At 41.4% G+C, this 13,826-nt stretch overlaps 1 protein-coding gene across 5 annotated transcripts; it reads right to left on the bottom strand.

Annotated features, from left to right (window-relative positions):
• Positions 1 to 45: 45 nt before the first annotated feature.
• On the bottom strand, positions 46 to 12,953 carry LOC113583382 (interleukin-31 receptor subunit alpha). Of its 5 annotated transcripts, none has more exons than XM_035528467.2 (14): positions 12,033 to 12,953; positions 11,246 to 11,360; positions 10,621 to 10,796; positions 10,300 to 10,451; positions 9,048 to 9,213; positions 8,821 to 8,903; positions 6,927 to 7,149; positions 6,431 to 6,619; positions 6,132 to 6,233; positions 5,405 to 5,548; positions 3,423 to 3,551; positions 3,131 to 3,218; positions 2,435 to 2,516; positions 46 to 1,736 (listed from the first exon to the last, which is right to left on the bottom strand). In XM_035528467.2, the coding sequence occupies exons 1-14, from the start codon at positions 12,103 to 12,105 to the stop codon at positions 804 to 806; spliced, it is 2,655 nt and encodes an 884-aa protein (XP_035384360.1). In that variant the 5' UTR covers positions 12,106 to 12,953; the 3' UTR covers positions 46 to 803. The 5 variants fall into 5 exon arrangements, with proteins under 5 accessions (XP_035384360.1, XP_035384359.1, XP_081580036.1 ...); XM_035528466.2 differs by having other exon boundaries at positions 3,131 to 3,221; positions 12,033 to 12,951; XM_081723910.1 differs by having other exon boundaries at positions 3,131 to 3,221; positions 10,621 to 10,773; positions 12,033 to 12,951.
• Between the last annotated feature and the right edge of the window lie 873 nt (positions 12,954 to 13,826).

Raw genomic sequence — 13,826 nt, 5'->3', positions numbered from 1 at the left:
TTAGCTTTTTTTTCCGTTTCACTGGCATTCTAACACAAAGCACAGATCAATTAGTAATAAAAATTGTAGTTGCATGTATTCTTTATTACGTGTAATATTCAAACGTTGACAAAACCGACACACACCTCAAACCCCAAAACATCTTGACGTAACTGCTGCTTCACGTTTAACGATGGTCACGTATACCTTCCCAAAGAAATACCCAACAAAGTGTAGCCACGTTCACATTTACTTTAACTAAGGAACACAAGCAGACTAGTTATTGATTTGCTTTAAATCCCTCTTACAAACAGCAATGTACTTATTCGTCCTTTTTTTTTTCCTTTCTTGTCAATGTCAATCGGATTTTTGTGACACAAAGCATATGTACAACCACAGGCGCTGTCGTCCGCTAACATAAATAAATTTTTTAAAAGTCACATTCGTATGTATTGAAAGTGCGTCAAAAACAACAAAGTAGCACGACTCGGTCCGTTTCTGGTAGTTTAAGCACCCATCCTTGTCAGGTGACCTATAGTCGCTTTGACACTTCATCAATTCGTACCTAAAATCTAATCATCGCTCATCAGCGATTTGACTGATTGCAAATAAAGGTCAGCCTTCCCGGAGTGTTACTGTGAGAAAAATGTTTCAGCACGGGACACCTTAGTTCTCCGTCGCACTTTATGTAATGCATATCGAGTCCTTTTTCTGCAGAGTGCCACCATTTCTCTCACGTGTTTCGTGCAGTTGGTGCAGCTATTATCTTGCCTGTAATACGTTCATCTTCTTGTTCCTAGGACTACAGAGTCGTCAGTGCTGTGCTACTGTAAGGAGAACTGTAAAGGGTCCTCCCCTTGGCCCAAGGACCTGTACGTGTGGTCCTCTTCAAATTCTTTACATATAGGTGAAGACTGGCAGGCTTGTTGACTCGAGCATTCCGATCCTGATAAGGTTCCTTTTTTCTGAAAATTAGCTGAGTCTTCTGCTTCCATTGTAAAATTACGGTGAGTGACAGGAACCTGTACATATATAGTAGATAAATGACTGTGGGAGCTGGACTCTATTTTTGAACGAGGACTACAATCAGTTGGGTGCCCTGTCTCCAGTGGAAAACTGGCATAATCTAGAGAAGACTCGGGGACCGGTAGATAACTAGTAGATATGTGCATACGGCAACAGGATTCCAGTGGTGACAAAAGGTTACTTTTATGGATAAGATTAGTGAAATCTTTGGCCTCTTTTCTAAAATCAAGCTGCAAGTCAGGAACTGGAAGATAATGGGTATACACTATATTGGGGTAGCAAGTGGACTCTGACCTTGATGTGAAGTCTTTTTTATAAAGCAGGTTACTTGAGTCCACTTTGTCTGCTCTGGCCAAGGCTTCAGGGGCTGGAGGGCTTTGACCACACAACCTTAATCTTTCCATGAGGTTCCTTTCATCTACCGTATCCCTTCCAAAACAGCAGTCGGCGATTGGTGGGCAACCAGAAGGTGCACGAGGGGTCTGCGGTTTTGCCATGACATTGTTCCTGCTGCTGACTTCAGTGCTTAGGTCTTCACTGGGCTCTTCAGCATTCACCTTATGGGTTGGTTGATGGGTCTTTCGCTTGGCCGTTTTGGCTGAAAGTGGCCTGGGAAAGATCTCTTGGATAACTGTCTTGGACAGTATGGAGTGGTCACTGAAAGAACATGCCTGTTGGTGCTCTTCACAAGGGTGATCACAAAGGCCTGTGGTTCGTCCCATGAACACGAGCTGAAAAAGAAGAAGGGAGCTGTATGAGGTCCAAAACTGTTGGCACATGCTGTAGGATACACTGAGGGGTGAAAAAGTAGTTTACTCCTACAATATAATAAAACATGATTTTTGTTTCAGTGTATCTGATTGGTCATTTGCCATGGGGCTGTTTAACTGAACTGGGGGAGGGCAGTCCAGGTTGTGGAGGACTATCCTGTGGAATTTTGCCACTGTCAGCATTGCCTATAGCCAGGTCTTGATGCTAATGCTGCATTATAGCAAAACCTGCACACACACACTCTACTAAAGTCTCCAGTGTCATTCACAAGTGTCTTGTCCAAAGGAGTTGAAACATGACATTTTGCTATTTACTATTTCAATTTTCAGCAAAGCACAAAGCAATGACTTACTTGATTCTGATCTACACTTTCACATGTTAGGCTTTATATTAAAATATATGTAAGCGTGAAGGCTATGTTCATTCACTCCTGTTTTAGTTTTTTGGGGATCTCTGTTCAAACTTGCCAAGAGACATTTTGACTTTGTATTGGATGAATACAGTGTAGCAGAAAAGTGGTGGGAAAAATATGAGTCTGGACAACCAAGTGGACATACTGCAATGTGGAACAAGCCTGATCATGTTCGCTAAGAAAGGGTTGCGTTTTTGGAGTGAATAAGACAGTCCAGATTTATGGTACAGTGCTTTGTGATGTTACTTGACTTCTGGAGCCTCGGGCCCACGTGGACAGGCTGGTCTTCGATGGGTCTGGGATGGTCGGCCAGAGACAATGTTGAATCCTGACAAATGAAGCACACTTGTGGAGAACTGCAGAATACACACTTAGTCTCATAATTCACTCACAAAAGTGGTCAGCGGTCACTCTTGGTGTCATAGAGAATTCCTTTATGCTTTTGAGTATACTCTTTCTCAAAGAGAACTGGAATGTTCCAGCATACCAAGACAGCATAAGCATACAGTATCATTTTCAAGTATTATAGAGTACATTAACGTGTCAGAGTTCACTCTTAATGAGATAGAGAAAATGCTTAAAACAGTATAGAATAAGTAAGACACATACAGATTAATCCTGTTCTGAATTTTATAGTCTCCATTACAGCTTCTCTCACAAAATGTGAAGCAAATAAAGTTCAAATAAGACCGCGATCTGTGAAATAGCGTGGGGTAGTGCAGAAACAGAGCCGCCTTTTAACCCTCTTTTTATGCAGATTCCCTAATCTGTTTTCTGCGGTAAGGCTGAATCATGTGTTTAGGCTAAATATGAACAACAGCTGTCATGAAAGGCACATGAAGTTTGTAATTAATCAGCATTTACATTATTAACATATTTAAAGACCTTTATATTTTAGAATTCACTTAAGTTATATTAATCTTGCTGAAGTTGTTGACCTACCTTTCACCTTGGCTTAGTGTGATTACTAAAATCAGCAGACCTCCTGTGGTGCACACCAGTATTGCCACAATTGGTAAGTAATCATTCCCTGCTAAAACACACACACACGCACACACACACACACACACACACACACACACACACACACACACACACACAAAAAAAAGCATGGATATACACAGTCAAAATCACCAGAAAGTTTAGAAATGTAGTGTTATGGTGACCAACAATTAACAATAAGATGCATTTTTGACTGGATACAGAAGTGGTTACACTAAATTTCAAAACATACCCACAGCCACAGTGACCCATGGGCCTTCAGCACTCCCTGCCACAGTGTGAGCCTTCACACAGATAGCATATTCCCCAGCAGACAGACCAGTCAGTGAAAATTGCTCAACATCGCCCTCTAGCACTTGAGCTGTGGAACAACACAATGTATTTAGAAAGTATGTGAAGTCCACTATAAGGACAAAAGCACAGTACTGTAATACAGTACTGTAATAATCAGCTGTGAGTGGTACTATTGAAAAGTGGAAGCGTTTAGGGACCACAGTAACTTGAAGGGACAGACCACGTAGAGTTACAGAGCAGTGTCGCATAGTTTGTAAAAGTTGCTGACGTTCTGCCAATAGCGGCAGAGTTCCAAACCTCCTCTGGCATCAACATCACTACAAAAACTGTGTTCCAGGAGCTTCATGGCCTGAGTTTCCATGGCCGAGCTTCTGCGCGCAAGGCTTACATCACCAAGCACAATGCCAAGCGTTGGATGGAGTGGTGTAAAGCACGCTGGCACCGGGCTCTGGCGCAGGGGAAGCATGCTCTGTGGAGCGATGACTCACACTTCTCTTTCTGGCAGTCTGATGGATGAGTCTGTGTTTGGTGAATGCTAAGAGAACACCACCAACCTTTTCACTGTGCTGCAGGGTTGTTTTTCAGGGGTTTGGCGGTTCCTTCATGTTCCAGTGAAGGAACCGTTCCAGCATCTTAAAATGCTTCAGCAAACAAAGACATTTTGGACAACTGTACGCTTCCAACTTTGTGAGAGCAGTGTGGGGAAAGCCTCTTTCTGTTCCAGCAGCGCCGCAGTGCACAAGGCAAGGTAGTGTATTAAGGCGTGGCTGGGTGAGTATGGCGTGGGCCACACAGAGCCCTGAGCCCTGAGCTCAAACCCATCAAACACCCCTGGGATGAACTAAAATGGAGATTGTGAGCCAGGCCCATTTGTCAAATATCAATATCCGACCTCACAAATGCACTTTTGGATGAATGAGCAAATATTCCCACAGACACACTCCAAAATCTTGTAGAAAGCATTATCAGAACAAGGGAAGTGGTTATAGCTGCAAAGGGGAACAAATTCCATATGAATATCTATGGACTTAGAATGGGGTGTCATAAATGCGCCTGTAGGTGTAACGTGTAGGCGTCCAAATACTTTTGTCCGTGTAGTGTAGGTCAGGATCTATAGATGCATAAAGTTAATACAACAAAGCTAAACACAGCTAAGGTGTTGGTAAAGTAAATCTACCAAAGGTATAGATCACTTTAATGGTGCCAAATCAAATAATCGGTCATTATACTGAAAGATAACGTGTCAGGATAGTATAGCATAAGAAAAGATTTCTTAGCATGACGAAAAGCATGCAGCATTGTACTGTTATGCCATATCGTACCTGTTACTGCCAATCAATGTTGGGATTATAAAGAAAATGCTGAGAGGTGGTGAATGTCGTGAATATTTTATGCTTTAAAGATGGTGGCACATCTGGCATTTTAACCATGGTTTGTAAGACCTAGTCATGGAGGGCCACAACTGATCTCCACAGACACTCAGTCTCTGTAGGGGAATTTGCTTCCTCCACTGTCCACACCGCACTTCAGTGCGATTGTTAAGCACCTCTGCATACCGTCCAATGGCTGTTTCCTGAGAACGATGACTGGTCAATCTTTTCATAGAACATGGTGCGATAACTGTTTGGATGTCCTGTATGTTCTGTGACAGTGTGGGTGCTGTGTTGTCGGTTTCATGCTTTCAGACTAGATTAAGGATCTGATTAAGGATAATGCATCACTTAAGAAGTGAATGAAGAAGACTTAAGCCATTTTGGATTGCTAAATAGATTCTTGGGACATGTTAAATGGGTCAAAAACCTGATCAGGAATGAGAAAGCCGACAGCGACTCATTTACTCAAATGAAAATTAAAACTTATTAAAAATATATAAATTAAACCAGAATTTAGTGGGAACAATTAACCACGGTGAGGTCTTACATTTCATTTTGCCGTTTGTTACATATACAACTGTGTAGTTTTGGATGAATCCATGTAGTTTCTCCAAAGGTACAGAATTCCACTTCAGGATCACAGAGCTGCCCGTTGTCTGTAGAACTTTCAGCTTCGGGCCAGCAGAGGGCGCTGAGAAACACAGGAACGAATATCTCAGTGAGAATATTGGATGTTGCGTTCTCGGTTTCACCCGAGTTACGTGGATGGTTTTGTCTGCATTAAGCTTCTGAAATCACACCGTAATCATCATTGTAATTTTCATTTCTAAAGATTGAGATGATGCTTCTCTAACCATTGTAATTCTCTGTGTAATTCACTCACCACGGACTTCATTAGAAACATCTTGTAGACATACAGTTAAAGACTATAGCCCACCTATTTCCATGCACAGCTGGCCAAAAATACAGAGCAGTTACAACCTGGAAGCAGCACTGCTGGGCCTGACATCAACACAGCACCCACAATTATGCCACTACAATTTCAGTGTCACAACGTTCTCTAATAACAAATAATACTTTGGTCAGAAACCAATGACAGTAACAGCTGCACACAGGCTACAATTAGTACATCTGTAAAAGACACCTCAATATTTCCCTTAAAAGGTTTTAAAGCAGCAGTGGCTATAAACACAATTTGTGTTTTCAAAGATGGCATGCTTTGTAACCTGAGATATCCCGTGTAGCACAGGTTTTATGTAAGGCTAATATCTGACCTCCTTGTCTGGTAAAGCCAGTGGCAAATATCGGAGCCCTAGTTGTCTTCTCGTGAAGAACCTGAACAGACACGTTATATGGAACTTCAGGAAGTACACCCTCTGCAACATACGCACGCGCACGCACACACACACACACACACACACACACACACACACACACACACACACATGCACACACAAACCGCACACACAGTTTTATAAAACAGTTTTTAAAACTGTTTTGGTTGTGCATCTTCATAAGAAAACAACAAATACAACAGAATTCATGATTATTACAGGTGTGTATATTAATTCACCTGTAATTATAAAGCTTCTTGCAGACCCATTCAACCTTTTCCAATATGCACCACCAAATGTGTTATCCGTTATAGGAAACCACTCAATCACAAAGCTTGTGTCTGATTGGTTCACTGCAGCTGTCCATTCCACCTTCAGCTGGAAGTCATCCAATGCATTGACACTTATGCTTACTGGGGATGGGAGCACTAGGACACAACAAGTAATTTAAAAAGAGGGCAATCTAAGTTTTAAAAGAATCAAATACCAAACTGAGCATACAAGAAATACATTTTAGTATGTTAACTTTACATTTACGCAGTTAGATTTAATAAAGCCTATAACTTTAAAAAAAGTTCATGTAAACCTTTATCTAATTCTCTTTATATCATGCACTACAGGTTATATAACTGCGAGACTCTATAGAAGGCCTAAACTTACAGCCAGTTTATGAAATTAATCCATCTGGACATGCAATCGTGTGTTTGGTATTAAACATTGGCGCTAAGAGCAGACCTGCATCCCTGTCTCCAGGTATGCGTATATATGCTTCTGGTGATGTGCCAGCAGAGTTGGACGCCGTCAGGTTGCAGATGCAGGGGTTGGCAGAGACAGAAACAACACAGGAAGTGACGGATGAGTCCAGACGGCCGCAGTCCTGATGTGGTGGGTCGAGGTCACTCCAGCACGATGCGGCATAGCTCAGAATCACCCCATTAGTGTCAGGCCACTGGAGAGGCTGAGAGAACCCAAAGAGAGCCACATGGGTGGTAGCAGACGGCAAAGCAGAAAGAGCTGAAGATGATGGAGCATTCTGATTAGACAGACATGCTGCTGGATACCCACAAAGCTCCCTCCTGAGGTATAATCAACTTGAAGCTTTCCAAGTCTGATTTCACACCATCCTTTGGATCCGTATTGCAGTCTGTCTTGCTCTTGGAGCTAAACTCATTGCATGACTTTACCCAGAACGCGTCTTCATTTGAGTCCAAGAATTCTGGGCTCCTGGGCCCAAGGTTAGTCTAGATCTGCACCATGGAAGTCTTTGAGTGAAGAACCTCCACTGAGTGTAGGTTATGCTAACTTTGTCCATAACATCTCTCGCAATATTCCAAGTTTCATTTGACCTCCTTTGCCCCTAAATAGAAACAAAAACACACTCTTCTCCGTTGCCACAGGTTACCCCACCTCACTTACACAACTGAACACCTAGAGGCTAATAATGCGTAACAGTTTTCAGTTAAAGTTTCTGTGGACCCAAATCAACACTAAGGGTCAGTTCAGCACTGGGGATTTTGCTGTGTAGTGTCACACCACATGTATTAATTTCTGTCACAAACACACTGAGCGTTAACCACACAACCACCCACACTGATTAATAAAACACAGCTAGGTACCTGCATTCATCAAGCACTTATTACACGAGTACTGCGGTGTTATTATGTATGGGGGCAACTAGCAAGATTAACTAAGTGTTAAGATAATCATGCTCATAAGAAACAATCAGCAATATTAATTATGTGTACACATCAATAAACTAAAGGGGGCAGATGAGCTCACCTGAAAATCTGAACTTCTGAGACTGTTCGGGTAGAAAGTGCTTCTTTTCAAAGAAGCACGGTGCAAGACTTTGCACTTATTCTCCAAACAAAGATTACTTCACCCAGTTCCTGAAAAATGACTTAGTTTCATATCTTAAAAATGTTTGCTTCAGGGTCTGATTTAATCAAATTTCTACCATTTTGTGAAATTGAAACCATGACTGAAACGCAGGTGGCACAGCAACCAAACCAGCTTCGTTGGAAGATTGTGTGAACAAGCCAAGGTGGGCTTGGGGGTTAAAGGTGAGTTAAGGGGGGATTAGGGGGCTAAGAAGGGCTAAGGTGGGTTAAGACATTAAGGTGGGTTACCTGTGGGGGGTGTTAAGGCAGGCTAAGAAGGGCTAAGGTGGTTTAAAGTGGGTTAAGAGGATTTAAGGCCAAAGGTGCCAACACTGCAGATGTGACGTGATAGAAGGAGATGCAGTTGTTCTCCTCTCATAAAGGGAAATGTTAAGATGGCTGGCAAATAAGATGGAGGAATAACAATGCTGGCAACAGCACAGCGGGAATATCATAACTACAGCAATATGTATTATGCGTTGCGAGAGACATAGCTACCAGTCCTGGAGTGTCAAAACACTGTGAAGGCGTTCAGCACTTTAAGAGCAAGCAGAGCAAACTGAAGTCCCCAAATGAGCATTGATGGAATTCATGAAATTCATTTCTTCACATTCCATTATATAATAGGCACAAGTTAGACAAGAGAGTCAAACTAACACTCAGGTTTGATTCCTAGCTCTGGTATTATTAACACCACCACATATTCTTGCTTGAGGAATATTAATATATTGTTGGTGGTCATGTATTACCTTCCAGAGCAAAGTGATGTGTCTCTGCCCACTCATGTCTGTTGGCTGGATGTGTCTCCATAGTTCTGGTACAGCCCCTGGAGCTATGTTAGCCAGGAGAGGCAAACAAAACAGCCTCAGACAAATCCCACACCCACAAGCATCCACACACTCAAACGCATGACATTATACCTGGCACTGTTTGTGTTTTTTTCTGCACAAGGCACTGCCCACTCATGTATCCTCACCACTCTCTGCTGTGATTGCCTCCCTGATACTACTCCAGCCACTCCAGTGATGGGATGCTCGGGAGTCCTGGGCCCGGAGACGCACGGAGTGCTTTGTGCCTGGATACAAGCCACATAGCTCCATCTTCCAGTCGTGAAGAACCGAACTCACGTTCCAGGACTGGGCCTAAAATGGACCGTGATTAGCATCCGGGAAAACAGTCTGGTTGAATTTGTTTGTTTGTTTGTTTTTTGGGGGGGGTACCTAAATTCTTCTGTCTCATAGAACCCGGTTCCAATAAATGTTCCAGTCACATTTTGTGCCGTCCAGGCACTTATGTACATTAATAACATAGACTTTTCTTCTGCTAAGCTTTATAATCACTTAAGTTGGCCCTAGGGACAAAATGCACTTGTATCCATTTCCAGGCAAGTTTGACACAGCTCCAACTGTCTTAAGCATCCTAATAATTCTCCAAGAGAGGCATTATCAGGAGTAATGCTGTTTTTATAGTCTGCATGATTGTTGAAGCTCAACTAGTTTTTGTCTTCTTTGATTTGTGCATTTTCTCAACCTTACATTGTTTCTAGATGAACAGGAAAATTTGAATGTATTTGGTTCATATGAATTTCTAGAGATTGCTGTAATGCGTTTTGAGAAATTTTTAAAATTGGGAATTTTGTATTCTTTGAAAAATTGCCCCATTTGCCCCAGTGCAAGATAATATATGTATGTTTTTGTCTTATTTTCAACATAAGATCAAGCTGATAAAATAAATTCTTACCCTTTTTGGGTCATCTTTACTGATCGGGACAACAATTCTGGAGAACAATGCACATAGTTGGCACTTTACCACAGTAAAAGCAGCCAGCATTCTTCAGCTAAAACTTCTGCCATCGTTATGCCCTCACCCTAAGGAAGCTTTCAATATCTAAGAAAGGTTCGGGGGAGAAGTATTTTTCATCCAAACCTCCACAAGGTCATCAAGACTACAAAATTACTGTCTTGTAATCTTGAGACCCCAGAGTCTCCAGTGGGCAAACCTGTTGAGATTCTGAGACCTATATTTTTGTAGGTGGGAAAAAAAAACCCCCTCCTTTTCTCCATGAAACTCTTCTCTCTCTGACAAATGAGGCAATCATAATAGGGGCTTTAAAAGTTATGATTTACTTATTTCCCTCTTCTTTCAGTGTCATCAGTAAGGGCTATTATTAGCCTGGCTATGCAAATTTCAGTAACTGCAGCATTTCTAAAGTGAACTTTAGGGGATACCTGATGAGGAATACTGTATTCTATTTGTATAACTCGGTGGGCCCGCTCAGATGGTAAAGTGACAGACATGTCATCTGTCCACTCCAGCTTCAAACAATGGGAATTTCCTGGTATTGTGGTAAGCCTTGTGAATCGTGGTGGGTACATCTTAACTGGTCAGATGGAAAGAGAGTTGGATAGCAGTTATTAACCAAGTAGGTTTATTAACCCCCTATTATGTGTGTCATATACACATAATATCACATTAATCACAATGACAAAGAATATATATACATTCCAGTTTCCAGGTACAGGTAACATTGTGTTAGAAGAAATCAGTACCTTCGTTGATGCCAGCGAAGCAGCGTCGTGGAGATCTGGCAGATGTGGAGGGACAGAATGCCTGCACATCCACACAGAAGCAGTGACCCGCTGAGCCGATGTTCACTGAGCACCAAGTGTCTGCTGTAGTGCATGAGCCCACGGTCTTGTAATCTGTATTATGCAAACAGTACGTCCTGCAAAGAACTGAACTGAGTAATTAATTAAGTATTTTGAAGCTGTCGCTTTGAGAAAACTAAAGAAACGTCCGACCCAATTTCTGGTTGTGTCACATTATCAAATGTTTTTGCATTTGGCTTTAATAAAACCCAGAGTAATAAACATAACTGAAGAACAAATGTGGTTGTTAGGATGCTAAACTTAGATAATGAAACTCTACCGTGCTGTGTTTCCAACTCTATCATTATGGTCCATAAACCCTTGCAAATTTAACTTGACATTTGTTAGCTGCCTGTCACCCAACCAGTGCTAACAAACAATATTGGTCAGCTCACTAACCAAGGAGTCTCTCTTCATAGTAAAAACACCCACCCCCCAATTCTGACTAAATGAAAAAAGGAAAAGCTCAAGATCACATGAAGAAAGCATTTCAGTGAGCTTCGTGCACAAACAGATTGTGGCTTACATGTTGACCTGTAGCATGTATCTGCTGGTCTCTGAACTGACAGCAGTCCAATAACAGGTGATGTTGGCATGCTCCAGTAGTTCACAGTGCGTGATGGATGGTGCTAGGGATGAGGCTAAACAGAATGAAAGTTGAAGGAATATATGTGCACAATGATGTCTTTATAAATAATCTCGTAATAACTGTACAAACACAATGTATACTGTGGATGCTACATTTACATTAAAACTACATAACAACTACATACAATTGGTGCAGGAATTTTGTGCAGGCATAAGAGTTTGAAAAACAGTGAAATACCAATGGCCTAAAATATTTAAATAATTTAAAACTATTAAAGTTGCAAAATATCTAAAGACAGAGACCAGGATTGTTATCACTTAAAAGAATAGGAACGTGCAATATATACATATGTGGAATACTGTAGAATTACAAGGAGATTCGTTACACATCATTACCGAAGTTGATTGCAAATCTGGTGGAAACGAAACCAAACACAATTACTTTAACAGTATTTTGGGTCCGTGATCGTAAAAGGAATTTAAGTTTCAAGATAGTGGAGGATTTCACCACAGTTTTCCCTTTGAACTTGCGTCTTTCCGATCAAATTGTTCTAGGACTGAATATCAGTAGACTACTCCCAACAAACATTAACACACATGTGCTACTCTTCTTTTTTGTTTTATTTTTGTTTTTTTTGGCAAAACTCGACTACGCAGGAACGCGCGTCCAAACATTTCTCTGTGTCGTAGCCGAACTTTCGGCAGCATCAGAAACGTTTTCCTACCTGTGACCAAGATTACGCACAGCACAGATATCCAGGTTACACACCCGGCACAAGCACGAGTTGTCCCGTCCATTCTCCAGATGTGAGACTTCTATCCGTGGTGTTGATGAGCAGTGTCATTAGGTTATTGCTTTCTGCTGTCAGACGGTCAGTTCAGAGCTCTCGCCAGGCGGGTCGTTGTAAACCACATTCAGCGACTCAACAGCCAGGTCAAATCAAAACTCGCTAAACACACAGATCGCACGACACACACACCTACGCAACATGCAGGCAAACATCGAAATCGAAATGCAGAGGAACGCAAGAGCTGGTCATCGGCTCTTAGGCTACATTTTCGCTGCTTAATGAGAAAGAAGATTAGCTGCAAGCAACCATTAGAACGTACTTGCCAGACTTCAAATTCCACACTACAAGTGAGCATTTATGTATCAAAATGCTTACAGGCAGAAGCGATTGGAACCTGTTTGACGCCTGGGCGGATCATAAAACAGTCATAAAACAGTACAATTCTTTAGCACTAACTGTAATTTTTGTTACGAAATTTAGAAAGACACACAATCATAAAACTGCACAAATTCTAGTGTACAAATTAATGAAGTATTACATTATTAGCGTATTTCTAACAACACCCCACCCCCAACACACACACACACACACACACACACAAATAAAACAAAATTGCGCAAATACCATATCATATGGCTATTCAACGTTAGAGGTGCGCTGTTCAATAGTTTCCCTACTTCCTCCTATCTCGGCCTGACATTTACATTTTACGCATTTGGCAGGTGCTGTTATCCAGAGCGCCTTACAATTTTTCAATTACATTAGAGATAGACGAGTTTAGTATTAGGAGTCTTGCCCAAGGACTCTTATTGCTGTAGCACATATCACGGACAAGCTTCCTGTCACTTTTAACATCCTAGCACCTGTTGACTGCTACAACATTAGTATCAGTTATCAATAGCGACAATAGTGTCACTTATCAATAGCGACAATGGTGTGGCTGCGAGCGCCTAACCAAATAAGCCAAGGCAGGGGCTACTCCTTCAGTGGGATTTAGAGGAGGTGCGTTGCTTCTAAAAACTACTATCCTTTTTTCATATTTCCCCATCATTTACAATTTTGAAAACCAACTCTGCGTTCGGTAATAATCCGCAATTTTACTCGAAAACAAAAGCGACGTAGCCAGATTAAACTAACATGGAAACGCTTGCAGTCAAAGATGGAAAGCAACCTGACGCGAGCATCATTATTGGCTAAGCATCGGGCCAGTTGTTCGTAGATGGAGCTGTTCACCAGTTAAGAGCAGGAGGTTACTGGTGCCAGATATTCCAGATATGAGATAACGTTTAATGAACGCAACAAAGGTGATTTCTACACCAACAATAGCTGAATTGACTCTACCTAGGATGAGCATGAAATCTTGAGCACCGCTATAACCAAGAATTAATAATTAATAACTGACTTGGGTTGATTTTATATATATATATTTGCATGCACCTCATTAATGTTAAATATGTGTATTTCTAACTATAAGTTTGATTTACTGTGAAGATGAATGTGTTTTACTAATTTGATAGAAACTAGTTACATTTACTCAGTTGCAGGTATTTAAACATTTCAGTTTGATTATAATGTGAGATATCTGTGATGAAGATGAAGAAGAAGAAGAAGAAGAAGATGATGATGATGATGATGATGATGATGATGATGATTAGTATTATTTTTTCTAAGAGCCTGTTTTGCATTGCTCGTTTTGCCCTGGAGTGTCTAAGTTTCTTTCACTTGCGT

Source organism: Electrophorus electricus, chromosome 11 (genome assembly GCF_041902795.1).
Source record: "Electrophorus electricus isolate QZ-2024a chromosome 11, ASM4190279v1, whole genome shotgun sequence".
NCBI classification, from domain to species: Eukaryota; Metazoa; Chordata; class Actinopteri; order Gymnotiformes; family Gymnotidae; genus Electrophorus; species Electrophorus electricus.
The sequence above is the reverse complement of the archived record's forward strand: the minus strand, read 5'-3'. Positions and strand labels throughout refer to the sequence as shown.